The following is a 14,951-nucleotide window of genomic DNA, read 5'->3' on the forward strand; positions in this document are numbered from 1 at the left end:
CACAACAGGGCGACACAGCGGGGGAAATGGGGGTGCCAACCAGGGCCCCATGCTGAAGGAGGCCCCTGCACGTCTGAACTAGAAGGTTGATCTATTGAGAGTTCCCAAACATTTCAAGCATGTATTTCATATTTGATTTATTTTTGCTTTATTTTGAAGCAACATTTGGTTGAATGCTGCAGTATCACCAACACAGATGCAAAGATCACCTCTGAAGATTAAGGCAACAAACAAGGTAGATCAGGACCCAGGAATCTCAGCTAGGCCTACATTTACACATTAGGATGGGAGGAAAGCTGTCAAGGATGGTCCAGTAGACAAAATGCAATAATACAGACAACCCAATTTCACCTTGCTTAAGCAACTACCATTTTAGTTTCGGTCAAGAATAGATGCACCTAGTTGGAGAGCTCTTTTTTAGCTACAGGATATAACATTTCAAAAATTCTGTGTCACTTTTATTTGCATTTATCACTCAATTGTAATCACGTAAAACAATTTGCGCGAGATGCACAGACAGATGTACTGCTGAAGCGTCTTCAGGTGAGGTGATACCACACATCCCACAACACCACCAATAAACGGATGTCACCTCTTGGTTCTTTCCCTTAACGCCAGTCGTGGGGGCCAGGAGGGCTTTGAACAGCTGTCTTGTCAAAAGCAAACAGTGGCCGTGCTGTGACAAAGGCTGCTGGTGCTGGAATGCCCCCCTTTTCAGCGGGCATAATCCCAGAACACACTGCTGTCGGAGCCCATCAGGCACTGGGCCAGAGACGGGCCTTCCTGCCCTTTGGAAAGCGGGTTAGCAGCAGAGGCAGGGCAGCCAGGGGGGTAAAGCCTGCTTCAGAGGGGATGGACTGTCAGGCTGACAGCACTCTATTGCCACTGTTGTAGTAAAGTAAAATAAAGAGTTGTGCTGACGAAGGGGAGTCTGGTAGGGATCTGGGGACAGGGAGGAGAGAGGAGTGCAGAGAAAAGGGGGGAGGATGGCTGGAGAGATAAATCGAAGAGGTCATTTCAATTGCCTCTGAGATGGAAGACATGAAATAAACCAAGATTATGAATCATTTTCAATGGATTAATGTGGGATCCTGGGGTTGTGATGTTTTTATCAAAGCCCAAGTACTGCTCATTTTCCATTTTTTAGACAAATTTGCTCTACTTTTGTGAAAAAAATTGAAACTTTTAATATCGTTCCTACATCATGCTGTTATAACTTTTCTTCAGCTGGGACTCCTCCTTACATACCTGCCAGCATGTACAGTGCATCCTGACAAATGAGCAATACAATTGATGCATTAGGAAGTTACAAGACAACAAAATATGGTAAAGTAATGCTCCAATAATGTGGTTTATTTGGTGTTTATAAACAACGATCAGGGTCACAGTCAAGGTTTACACATCCACTCCATGTTCAGTTAACTTGCCCATATATCACGCTTGGGAGATATAAAACTGGCTTACAAATTGGACATCTTGGTATTCTCTCTCTAGAGCTTCTGTAAAAACAAAAACGTGCGGGTAACAGATGTACTACCAGATTGTTTAAGTTGTGCAGTGTTTAGCCTGTCCACACATCATCTCTGGCACTCACATCACATAAACAAACCTAAATTGTAGGAGAATGTGCCACAAATACATGATTATATACATTAGCTGTCATTTTGCTTTTCGTCATACCGCTTACACCACAGGGAAAGAAATGCTAGGAATTCAACCAAGTATGTTGATGGCTAAAAGTTTGCGTTAGGTTACGTATTTTCAAAAGCGCTCTTCTTTTAACTGTGAACTTCTGCATGTAAACACTGGTCAACGGGAGGGATATACTTAGCGGGGCCAGGCTCATAATAATAATTGCAGAGTAGAGAGGTCAGAAATGCTAATTGGGGTCTGTGTAACTTCTGAATGTAATGATGCAATGAAATACCAACATTTGAAATGATGACAAGAGAGGGAGAAAATGAAGGTATAGTTGTTTATTTTCACTAATGGACAGTGTACAGAGTATGTTGTGCTGCACTATAATATCATCACTTGTTTTACAATAAATAAACACACAAACACAGACACAGAAAAACCTTTACTGGGACTAAATGTGTCCTCTTCTCAAAGCAGAAGTGCAAGAGAAGGTGTACTGAGCCAGCTGACTGACCCTGAGTCAGTAAAGGGCAGAGAGAGAAAAGAAGTGCAGATCAGATCTGTGGGGAGCGCCGAGAGGAGATTCCGCTAATGAATAAAATGGGAGTAACATGGCTATATGCGATACTGTAGTTTACTGGATGACACGTTGCTAATAAAAAAAACTCCCTTGTGATGTAAGATGACTGAGCAGGGCAGGGAGCGAGAGAAAACAGAGTTAAGAAGCAATTTGTTTCTGTCTTGGATACAGAGGACAGAGAGAACCACAGTGAAATGCTCTTAAATGGCTCTTTTCCCTCTCCAACAACATTAGGTATAAACAGATGCCATTAGTCTTTCAAACTAAACCTAAAAACATCTTTAAAGCTACTAACACATCTGATCATCAGATGGAGGCGGATAGGAAAAAGGGACTTAATGGGAGACAAAGACATACATCTCAGCACCTGAGAATCAATACCTGATATTCAACTGACTTGCTGGTATAAATGGTTTTTTTTGTTTAAAGGAAATAATAACAGGGACAAAACTGTAGGACACAGATATATTGACTTAAGGATTCTAGCATCTACAATTTGGATGAGCCAGTTTTCCGCATCTCCAGCCTGCAGGTGATTATCCTGGCTGGGGCTAAACTGGGTGCAGCAACTGCTGTTTAGTGTTTTAACTGTTTGAGACTAATAAGTGTAGCTATATAGACGCATATACATAACACATAAACAATCAAAAATAGAAAATGTATAAAGCTAAATTATATATTTATATATTTATACATTATGCATTAACAAATGCACTTGCATTGATGGAGGTAGATAGCAAAGATTTAGAGGTAAAAAGGCATATAGATGTTGTGATTTGAAGGAAACAATGTGGCTGTAATATCTGAAGATGAATGCAAGAATGTCTGTGTGCTTAGTCAATACAGTACAGAGTGTGTGTATACAGTAGTTATGAGGTGAAAGGAAAAAGTGGCAGGATGCTGCTGATCTCCTAGAGTTACCCATCCAGTAATCTGGATCGGAGGGTCTGGCCTTGGGCTGCGGAGGGAAGTCTGGTCCCTGCGTACGGATATCTGGTAACTGCATGTGGGCTCACACGAAGAGCACAGAGTAGGGAGGACAGCGACATCCCTCAGAGGACGACTCCCGCACCCAGGAACCATGACAGCCCGGGACTGAAGCCGCCGCCCAGAACGTTCTAGGAAGAAAATGAATGTATATCAGGCATGGAACAAAATACAATTGAATTGTATTTTTCATTATAGATTCAAGGGTGAACATGTATGCATAGGTTAACCCAGCCTACACATAGTGACTGTAATGTTGGCAGAGTATAGATATTAATTAAAAAATATGTCAATAGTTGCATTGCATTAAAGACGCAAATAAATGCAAATAAAACAACTTTAAAACAAGATGAGGCCGATATGATTTTGGAGCAACAATTTTCCAAATGATCCAATGTCAAACGAACAAATCGATGCTTTTCATGGCGCTGCAGATTTAAAATGTGTGTTGAACAGAGGGCTTACAATTGCCCATATATAGCTGCATTTATGAGCTCAGATTTAACATTCTGGATACTCTTCACAGACTGCCAAACTAATTGTTGCTAATTGCACAAGTAATGAAAGTATTTATTTAATATATAATATATAAACATATATGAACATATTTCATTCTAGTTGCGGTTTACATTGCAAATGATTACACCTACGATGATAGCTAACAAGTACAAAGTATCATACCATCTGTGATGAGGAGGGTGTTTCCCTTCTTTTAGATGCAGCTGCTACACTCAACATACTGTACGTTTAAATGCATGCTAAGTTATAACACATATTTTAATTAGTCTCTCAGTGCCTTGTTTATCTGGCTTTTCACTTGCTGACAAGGGAAAAAACATTGTTCTATTTTTAGTTTTCTTAAGCCAAGTTCCCCAAATGACAAAAGCAACTTTATAGATGTCGAGGCCCACATCCATAAACTGTAAAACTGTCAGTGGTGTAATGCATGATTTTATATTTTATTTTCATTGCTTGGTTTACCGGGTACTTTCTAAGCCGTCTCCTCCGCAGCGGTTTGACTTTGACATGGCATCACTCTGACACTCGGCACAGACCAGCCTCTCTCTCACCAGCTGAGCGCTCCACAGTTTGAGTTTACACGCTGCACTGGCCTGCTTCACCCGCAGGTACACACAGTAACTGCAAGCACAGAGTAAAGAGAGGGAGGGAAAGTGTCAACAATAATTGATACCATTTCACAAACAATTGATCCTAATATTTGGGAAAGAACATGGGTCATAAGGTCAAATCACACATTTCTGGGTCTAGAGCGAGAACTATTTCACAACTCTTTATCCGAGAGCTCAACATCTAATGTTGTTGTTTCTTGGATTTGGATTGTTATCACGACCTCACATAAACCTCTGCGCCATCAACATCAAAATAGCAAAATGGAAAACAGATGAAGGCACAGAGACCCAAGCCAGGTTTAAACACTTTAAACAAAGACATCTCTCCTCTTCGACTTCCCTCAGTTTAAGAGTAAAAAGCAATGGCATAATAACTGAAAGCCAAGTAGTGATCACAAACAGCCACATGTCACGGTCACCTGCAGTATCCTAATATAAACACAGCTCAGTCTGTACTGGGAATAATAATAAAGTCTTGTTTTTCTGTTCACTCTGTTCTCTGGCGAGCACTTTGAACATCTGCACCATTTATTTTGTCTCTGATTCAGTCATCTGTGACGAAACACCATCCCCAGTGGGAAGGTTTGTCAAAGAAAACATAAGGCTGCAGTTTTTATCAGTGATTCTTCCAGACTTTTTCCAACTATAAAATGTTCTTTTCATCAATATTTTTAAAATGTTCCTCTCATGTCGAATGTCCATGCTTGCATGTCAAGGTTAAATGAGAACATTTAAATAAAAAGAAGTGCATATAAGGTACAGAAAGTAGAGAAAAGTTACAACTCAAATTAAAAAAATAATTGATGCTTGATGGATTTAGATCAGACCTTTTCAATAAAATATAGCTTGGGATTGTTTAAGAATGACGCAGACAAGAATATATAATACATATAACAAGGACATACCACATTCAGTTCATGTGCACATGCATTTGCTTGAGGGTAGCCCCTACCCCCCATAATTAGGCTTGAATTGCAGAAAATTAAAATAATGAAAACCTCAAACCACTCTACAACAAAAAAGATAAAATATTATTATGTCTTAATTCCTAAAAGATATTAGCTCTGCTCTGTGTTGAGCCTTTAAGAGTTTAAAGTCAGATCTGCATAACAGAATCCTGACCATTTCTTACCTCACCATCAGCATGAAATATTACTCATTCAGCTAATCTCCCAGCTATAACTGGAGTCCCAAAGACAAATACAGACCATCATTTAATATCATTTTAGCCCCTCGTCCCTTTGGGCAATTTCAATGACAACACCAGGGACCCACGGGAACCAGATGTCTGTGGGAAATCCCTTTAACTCAGTGTCATCCATGCTGGATGGGTCACGTTTGAGTAATGTGCTTCCAATCCCCTGATGCTCTGTATTTCAGTCAAAACACAAGTATCCAATGTCCATCTTAATCAGTATGAAAGGTTTGCAGGCGATCAGGGAACAAGCAGTCATTTTTATTCCCTGATTTCTGATGTTTCTGCTCTGACAACATCTGCAATCAGCTCAGATCAAAGAGGACATCCATGCAGGGAGAGTTTGCCTCTTACATGGATTATGGTTGCCTTATCAGAGAAGGTCAGCTCGTGAGTCAAATATTCATGATTGCGGTAATGTTAGACAGTCAAAGCAATTTCAAAGCTCTGCTATGGCAACCTTGGACTTGATCTTTATTCTCTAATCTTTCGGAGCACAAGTTGATTTCAGAGTGACCTTTGGAAGTCAAAACTGAGAAAAAACTGATATGGAACTGAAATATATTCCAGCTGCGTCAGAAAGGTTAAGAGTCAGCCTTGAGGCTTGGAACTCAAACTAAAGTGACTCCAACCAAAACACTTTTCTTATATAAAATGATTACTGGCACAAAAGCATTGCATATTAATGTTTAAATGTAGTCATTAGTTAAATCTATGCTTTCAACATATTGAGCTGGTAAATTCTAAATGAAAGGCATAGATGTTTTAGAAATGGAACACTGTAAATCTTATGTTACTGTAAGATGTCAATATCTCTATAGAAATATATATACATTAAGCAATGCCCCACGCAATTGGGCTGTAATAACCCACTCTTTGCACATGAAAGCCAGCACTACAGACAAAACAGCGCGGGTCAGTCGTGAGCAGTCTGTGTGTTTGTTGCAGTCTGATCATAGAGGCCCTACCTGGCCTTCTCCTCCTTCATCAGCATGTGTGGTCGTCTCCAAGGGTCCTTGAAGTTCCTCTTGAAAGAATCAGGCAGGATCTTTGCCACCTCTGCAGGTCAGGTGTGGGGACAAAAAGGTAGAAATGCAAAAGAAAAAAGAGTGAAAATCTTACTTACACTGAAGAGAATCTTTTAAAAATAAAAAGACTCAAAATGACTATAGCAAATGACTCAAAGTGGTGTTCTTTGAAATCTACTTGGAAAAGTGTTTATCTGTGTTCTGGTGTTGAAGAAGGTAATTCAACAGTGTGCGCATCACTGAGGCAGATGAAATAGTGCAGCTGGAGATAAGGCCTGTTATTTACAGTAAAAGCGTTAACAGCGTTTACCCCAGAGAATATTGAAACACCAGATAAATATGTACCAGAGGTCAGAGCTGAAGTGTGTGCATCATATATAAACACAAGCATTGGGGCATGTAGAAAAGCTCACAAACGTACCTTTGGCAGTGCTGCATATGGCGTTGTTTCCAAAGCATCCTCGACGCTGTTTGAGGTCAGGACAGGGCGTGCCTCCGTTTCTCGGAGGAACAGACACTAGGCGACTCCTCTCTGTGCTGCCCACTCCACACGGAGCTGTGCATGATGACCATGGACCCCAAGATCCCACCACACAGTCAATGGCTGCTAGGGAAGCAGAGAGACAGAGAGAAGGAAAGTCACTAAATAAGAATAATAAAGAAGGAGCATAGAGTCCAAGCATATCAGTTTTAAATCATATAAAACAGACAAAATCAGGAAACACCCATATAAGAGAGGTTAAAAGCAGCCTTTAATGTAATTTGTAACATGGATGATCAAATTGTTATCAAAACAGTTGGTATTTCTTTTTTAAGGTCTCTCCAGCTGTCAACCATTCTGAAAAATGGTTTGGATCTTAACCCCAGAGGTAGATGCAAACTTTCCCCTAATTGTTGCTGTCATGCCTAACTGCATGGCTGAAAGTATGAGTTGCAAACACACCCAGATATGGAGCTGCATTATATTGTACTGAGCATTTACTCAGGTAGGTCATGGTAGGCGGCAAGCGAGTGAAGGGGTCATTACCATACTAATGTCAGATCAGCTGAACCCCAGACACAGGAAGTCTGTGACCCGGGTCGCATGTGTGGTGCCATTTAAATAAGGGGCTAATTATGCATCCTGTTCTCTCTGGTTTCCCTCTTCTACACACTTAAACACACGCGCACACACAAACACACACAAACTGCAGACCACATAAACACAGCAGTAGCAGCAAGTAGTAGGCTGATTTAGCCAATTACATCAGGCTAAGAGGAAGCTGTATCAGTTAGATGGCTGCTCTGATCAAAGCAAGTAATCAAGCTTTGTTCAACACAGAGATTTAAAAGCGGCAGACATTTAACAGCCTTGTTAAGAAGGAAGTGCCCACTCCATAAACACAAAGACAAATAAGCAAAGGGACACTCCAACAAACACACACATTAATTAATGCAAAAATATAGGTACACACCATTTTATTCACAAAGCATGTTGATGTGTGTATTTTTAATACTTTATTGCAAGTAAATCATTTACATTTTTCAGATAAATTCATCCTGCCAAATTAACATAAGTATAAGTATGTGTGTGCGTGTGTGTGTGTGTGTGTATGTGTGTGTGTGTGTGTGTGTGTGTGTGTGTGTGTGTGTGTGTGTGTGTGTGTGTGTGTGTGTGTGTGTGTGTGTGCGTGTGTGTGTGTGTGTGTGAACAGCAGAAAGAAAGAGAGAGAGAGCTTTCAAGGTGCCGCCTGTGCGGTTTATTCCCATGGTCCTGTTGGGGTTTCGGAGGGGGGGCGGCTGTCTCAGTGACACAGTCGATCCACAAAGCCACTGTGGAATCTCTGCATTCCTGCACATTAGTGCTGCCCACCTGACACTCGCCTTTCCCAGATCATCACACACACCCACATCGAAAAAACAATTTCTGTCAGATAAACCCACCCACTTGGGTCTGTTCCAGCGTCAATCATCACCCTAAAACACACAGACATACACATTACACCGTGTAGACTTGTACAGGGAACTTTCTTGAAAGAACACTAAAGGGCGTGATCGAATCACACCAACACCGTATCAGCTTCCTACTCTTGCCCCCTCCACCTCTTCTTATCCTTACTCCTCGCCTTTCCTTTCCTCTTCGACATCCTCTGACGCTCTCAGGGGAAGTTTACATGTTGCTGTTTTTTGTTTCTTATGTTGGGAAAAACACGAGCAAGCAGGGCAGTTGAGGTCTTTACTGCCAAGGGTGTCCAATGAAACCGATAGAGTCAGCGAGTTCCCGCCACCTGAGGGGAGAAGGGGCTACCCCACTGATGGACACTGACACACACTCACCAACACACTCGCAGGAATAAGGCCCTGTCTAGAAGTCTCTGCCTGTTGGCCCCAAGCCACAAGAGGTCAGAAGGCAATTACCAAACTGTGGTGGTGGTCCCCCACTCTGTTTCGAGTACCACCAGAGTGACAGTCCCACCACCCACATGATAACCCTGCTGACAGTCTGACACAGCCTGACCCACAGAGCTTACAGCCACCGCTGTCCTCTGTCCCCATTGTTGACGAGAAAGTCCCCAGTTAGAAAGCATGCCAGCACCTCTGACCTCTGACCCCAATACAGGAAACAAATGGCACTCGTTGTCAGCATGTTCCGCTTTTGTCTTTTCCATCAGCTGGTATTTTTACAAAGTGGTTTCAAGCACTCTTAAGTTTTTGTTTCCGCTCAGAGAGGCTTCTATTATTAAACAGAGACAGTGTTTTATGGGCTACTTAGATCTGTATCGTCCAATATTTAGGAGGCACACAGTAAATGTTAACGTGACTTTTAAAACACTGACAAACTGACAAAAGCTATTTAACCTGAAGGCCAAAATAAAATGTATGTTTTTGTTATTTAACCTCATAGATCCTGAATGTTTTCAGTTTTTACTAGTTGGGCTCAATAATGTGTACCAATTACCAAGGATTTAATATCAAATGACATTTAAATCAAATTACTGTCAATGAAATAATTCAACAGATAACCTGAATCTTAATAACGTATAACTTAAGGGTAACCACCACTTCTACACATCCAAGTATGTTTACAGGTTTGAGGGATTGCATATGAGAAGGAAGGTGTATAAACCTTTTGTGGCTTCATCTGGAGCTGTACAAAGTCTCCTCAAGTGATCGATCAGGACATGGAAGCTTTAGTTACAGCTACAATAAATAAAAATGCTGAGATTAATGTAAAATGTGTTTGTTTGGAATATGGAATTTCTTCAGCATTCTTTCCTGGTTGTTGTCAGAGCTTCAGACAAATGCTTTTAAATGAATCGAACCACTGAATGTGTATCCAACCTCAGCAAATGTTATCTCCTTACTTGTCAGCCAATCTCCAGTCACACTTGATACAGTGAGATAAAGGCATATTGGCATTCTTTCGCTCTCCCTAAATGCTGCTTCCCTTTTAGGGTTTCATAACAAAAGACTTATCAGCACTGCCTGCCCAATTTGCTTTATCTTCCTCTCCCTTTATCACTTTGTTCCACACTCTCCCTTGTTCTTTCTCCCCATCTGTCCCCTTGTTTTGGTCCTCTTCTTCACTCTCCCACCCCCTCTTTTCTTCCTCCATCAACTCTCTGATGAGACCCAGATGTCCAGCTGCTCTAAAGGACCACTGCACCTCCAACCCTCCACAGCCAACCCCCCTCCCATGTAGAGAGCTGGGCTGCGGTCCCATCAGACACGACTTATAATGTTCAGCAACACAAAAGGAGAGGCCTGATAAAAGGGGTGAAAGACACAGGACTGAGCCCTAATAACAGGTTACATGAATGCTTCCTGTAGACACCTCGAGAAGAGGAGCCAAGCAAAGTGACTAATTAAAAGGGTTCATAACAAACACAGCCGATAAGAGTTCGCATTTCATGGCCTTCCAACACTTTATTATAGCTGAATTGTAATAACTGAAGACATGGTAAAACATAGAAGAAATAATCATTCCTAATCCTGACTCCCTTACAACAAAAGAACAATGACGCAAAACACGAGATGCAACTAAAAATGTTCTCTTGTCAGTGAAAGGTTTGTCTGTTTATCTTCAAAGACTAAGTGCACTTTACCTCACAGTTGCGGCAACATGTGTAGAATTAAAGGCCCAGCAGCTGGTTCACTAAACGTACACATCTGCCTCAGGTTCAATGGAAGCTTTTGAAAAGAGTATACTAAGAGGATAAAGTCATTCTAGGGTCCCTGTGAGGTTTGACATTAGCACAAGTTGAATGCTAATGCCAGTATGTTAACTTGCTCATTATAACAATGTTAACATACTAATGCTAATCCATTGTGAAACAAATGTCATGCTAATCCATAGTCGGCCAACAATCATCGTGGTACTAGAAGGACAATCAGGGGATCCCAAATGTCAGAAGGATTCATTGACTAGGGACCATCATTAGTCTGGATCAAAGTGGTGGACAGACTGACAGACCAACTTTGTTTTACATAGAACCATGCGGCTAGCATGGCTCAAAATGTATTTGTATGTAAATAAGGCATTTGTCGGATCACTGAGGTTTAAAAAGAAAGCGTTTTCTCATTATTACCAGCACTATTTTGCCATGAACAACAGTTTGGTCTAATTTGATCAACTTTTGAGGCAGTTGTCTTTTTGCCACAGAATGGAAGAATTGTAAAATATCAATCAAATGTAAAAACATTTTGTTGAAGAAACAGTTCCTGTGAAAACTGTTGACACACTTTATGATGGAAATAGAATAAGATATTTGCGTTTTCTTGTCATGAAGAGGCCAGGCGAGGGGCATCAGAATAACAACATTGAGCATCTATCGTGGTGCATGCAGTATGGGAGAAACTGGGTGCAACACTATTTGTCGCAAAAACTACAACAGCTGGCTCTTTTCAGTCAACCTGGAAACAAACATTCACTACTAATAGAGGCTGAAGAGAGAATGTAGTGGGAGCAAGGAAGAAAAGGAGGGAGTGAACGTAGGTGGGAAGAAGCAAACAACATGGCATGACAGCATCGTTCCCCGTAGGAGAGACGGATGAATAATGAGCAAACCTCCGGTGTATCTGAGGCAGAGACTTCCTGCTGAAGTGAGAACTACCAGACACCACAGAAAGAGGAGATGAGCTTCGATCCTCCTGTGGGACAGTTTCATCTCTAGAGACTGAGGAAGGAGCAATTACAGACTTACTATAGTACTGCAAGGAAATAACCAGAATTACTCCAACCACAGAAGACAACTCCCCCGTTGGATTTTCAATGCAAATGTATCTTATTAAGTTTAAGTTGCCTCCTCCTGTTATGCTTTATATGCTATGATCCTAAATGTTAGTGAACCAGCTTTCAGTTCTCTGTATGAATTATATATCAAGATGAAGAAAGTGAAATATCCAAGAAAATATATCTCTTAAAAGCCTCCCTGAAGGAGCACCAATTAAAGTGCATGTTCCAAGCCTCTTTTTACCAGTACAGTATGTTTAGAAAAAGATGGATGCTTTATTATGCTTAAGAGAAGTAACCCTTTTTACTTTTGTTAGTGTATTTGCGAGAAGGATAACTTGCACAAAGGCTAGCTTTATCAAGATAATTAAAAATACTTCTAGAAACAAATCTATAAACCTAGATAGAAACCAGATTATGCAGAGTTGTGTAGAGGACAAATGGTGTAATTTACTAACGCCACAAAATCTTTCAAGTTCTACAACCCCCAAGAACACACCGGTAATTGGCCTGAATACCCGCCTGATGCAGAAAGACCTTATAGTTGCGAGACAACAGTGTTTAAATGAAAACAGTCCAAGAAATGCATGGCCCATCCTTCTAAGATGCGTTACTTTGTGTGTTGTAGGGAGAATTTGTTTTCCACCACACTCTTGTTTTAAGTTCATACCTCCCAGTTCACAGGAACATTCTCTTCATTCTAAATAAGTACTTCATTCGAACAACATCTCTAGAGCAAAACGTTTAAACTCTAAAGAGTTGTAAGTGTTTTTGTCCAAGTGGTGCAAGTAGTCTGCCAGTGTCACCCACTCAAAGCTCTTTGCACAGCTCCAGCTGACACGACTAAATTACAGACTGTGACAGACAGTACACAGACAGACTCCTTGATGCGTTGCAGAGCTGCAGGATCAGATAAGGTCTGAGGATAAAGTGGGTGAGGGCGCTCTGATGGAAGTGAGCCAAGCCACATGTTGTGTTTATACTGGTGAGATGCTCAGGTTGCAGATGGAGGAAGTCAAGGTGATTTTCACAGCACCACTCAGTGCTCACTGATCCATTCACCATTTGTAGGTCATGCCCATGTCATGTTGACATTATTTTCATGTTCAGATTAAAACAATAGACCATAAAGCCTTAAACAACACACTATACACATTTTTATAATTTACAGTTGTGTGAATAAATGTTACCAATTTGTAGATGATTTCTTCTTTTCAGTTGATTTACAGATATTCACATTCATCTTGGAAACATCGTCTAACCTGTAACACCTGCATCACACTGCTGTGTCATTTTCTTCTGTACTGTGTCACATCTCCATTGGCCTGTCAGAGCAACACACGAGCATCCACTGTGATGAATACATCCTCCTTGAACCGATGTGCATGGCGGCCGTTAGCTGACCTGCGGAGGACCAGCTGCTGTTAAACAGTGCAGTGATGAGTCAAAGCTGACCTGAGGTGCTCTCCTGAGCTCATTCTGCTAAATGTCAGCTTGGCAGACAGATGGGAAAGATCAAGTGCTGCATGGACTCCCCTCAGCTGGCTGCTGTGATAAAGGCTGTCTCTTTATTCAACTTTGACTGTTTGGTGGATAAAAAACTCAATTTGTGATCTGAGCATGTCCTATCTCTTCCTATGTGTAGTAAGTAGTTGTTTCGCAAACCTTGTAGAGTGGAAAAAGGTATATATTAACAGTAAAATAAAGCTTGAGGGTTCTTTCAACTGTAAAAATGCATTTAAGCACCAATTAATTATTGTTAAAGTGTTGGAAAAAAATCATATAGTGTGTCACTTTTGAAAGTAAGTGCAGTAGTATACCATTCTGCTGTTAAAGAGTGACTCAAAGAGGGTTCAGCTCCTGGCAGTAAACCATAAACAGTGCGGTCTAATACATAAATTACAGCTTCCATAAAAGTACTTTTGTACACACTTTTAAGTGATTGTTTCAAGTTTGGACGCAGCAGGCTGTTCCCTTCAAAGCACAGATACATCACTCAAAAAAAGGTTCACCATGTACACAATAAATGTGCCTAAATAGAGGGATCTCTGCAGCATTAAAGTGCTCTTTGACTAGTAGGCTTGGCCCATCAGGTGCTTGTTTGTGTGCACTTAAGATGACATACTGTAAGAGCTCAGTTAGTTTGAGTGTTTTTCTCTCTGTCACATCTCAGAGACAGCTCTTCTGACCTTCTTTGGCAGTCTGTTCCCATAGTGTTCATATCCTTATTTGTCCATATATTGCAGCAGCCATGATGATGGAAGAAGAACACACTCACATTTGAAAGATTCGGTCAATAATCAATCTTGATTTGGTGATTCATATTGCAGAGTACTCTTATTTGTGTTAAGGTGGAATTGGTGGTGATGATTTGGGACTTTGTTATGATCACTCGCCTAACTTTGCAGCCACTTAATGGACTGGATTGTTGGTTCAAAGGTCAACCCTACAAACTTAAAAACCAATACTCACAACCAGCTGTTGAAAAATGCTCTATAAAGCACAACCAGACATCTATGTGTAGTATGTCTCACTGTCTCCATGTCACCTCAATGCCAGCCATCTCTGGCTCAAACGGGACAACACCTATCCAATCTGAACAGGATAGGTGTTCCTTTACCAACAACGTTGAGCTACGATCCCTCCAAGCATAAATGCATTTTATGTCAAATGTCGTTGTGCAGGATAAAACAAGCAACTCACCAGATATTTGGCACACGCGCTGATAGTCCTCGCAGCAGTCCCCGGTTTTCTGACAGTAGGTATCACAGTAGCACACTGTTTTTCTCTTGCTGTATTCAAAACATTCGTTGTTCCGGCCGGTGCAGCAGTTTGGGCTCTCCCTCTCCCTGCAGCCCGCCTCAGCCCGCGGAACAAGTTCCCCGAAGAAAAACGCTAAATATCCACAGACGACAAACACAAGACGCGCTGATCCATGCGCTCCCATGACGGAAACTTTTCTGGATCCACACTCACACACACACACTCCGCTGGTGTATGCTTCACTTTGGATGGAGCTTAAAACTGAGTTACGATGTAAAGACCCTTGTCGTAATTTCTGTCTAAAATCCAAATCCAAGTTAAACTCAGCATTGACACCTTGACACAAACAACTGATGCGTAAAAGTGGAGGCTGTGTGGCACCAGCTCCTCTATCAGTCTGCCAGACACCGCCCCTTGC

The 14,951-nt window shown here is 41.3% G+C and overlaps 1 protein-coding gene across 2 annotated transcripts; it reads right to left on the bottom strand.

Annotated features, from left to right (window-relative positions):
• Window positions 1-1,961: 1,961 nt before the first annotated feature.
• si:dkey-178e17.3 (somatomedin-B and thrombospondin type-1 domain-containing protein) lies at window positions 1,962-14,951 on the bottom strand. Of its 2 annotated transcripts, none has more exons than XM_034236613.1 (5): window positions 14,474-14,951; window positions 6,980-7,162; window positions 6,499-6,589; window positions 4,187-4,345; window positions 1,962-3,336 (listed from the first exon to the last, which is right to left on the bottom strand). In XM_034236613.1, exons 1-5 carry the CDS (start codon window positions 14,715-14,717, stop codon window positions 3,231-3,233), a joined length of 783 nt encoding a protein of 260 aa, XP_034092504.1. In that variant the 5' UTR covers window positions 14,718-14,951; the 3' UTR covers window positions 1,962-3,230. The 2 variants fall into 2 exon arrangements, with proteins under 2 accessions (XP_034092504.1, XP_034092498.1); XM_034236607.1 differs by having other exon boundaries at window positions 6,980-7,165.

Source organism: Gymnodraco acuticeps, unplaced genomic scaffold, assembly GCF_902827175.1.
Source record: "Gymnodraco acuticeps unplaced genomic scaffold, fGymAcu1.1, whole genome shotgun sequence".
NCBI classification, from domain to species: Eukaryota; Metazoa; Chordata; class Actinopteri; order Perciformes; family Bathydraconidae; genus Gymnodraco; species Gymnodraco acuticeps.

Bases quoted from the DNA above. Each gene is read 5' to 3' on its own strand.
- si:dkey-178e17.3 (XM_034236607.1), bottom strand. From the start codon at position 14,717: ATGGGAGCGCATGGATCAGCGCGTCTTGTGTTTGTCGTCTGTGGATAT. The intron at 7,166-14,473 runs GTGAGTTGCTTG...CTGCTTCCCTAG, and splicing joins GCGCGTGTGCCAAATATCTG to CAGCCATTGACTGTGTGGTG. The intron at 4,346-6,498 runs GTAGGGCCTCTA...CTGTGCTTGCAG, and splicing joins ATGAAGGAGGAGAAGGCCAG to TTACTGTGTGTACCTGCGGG.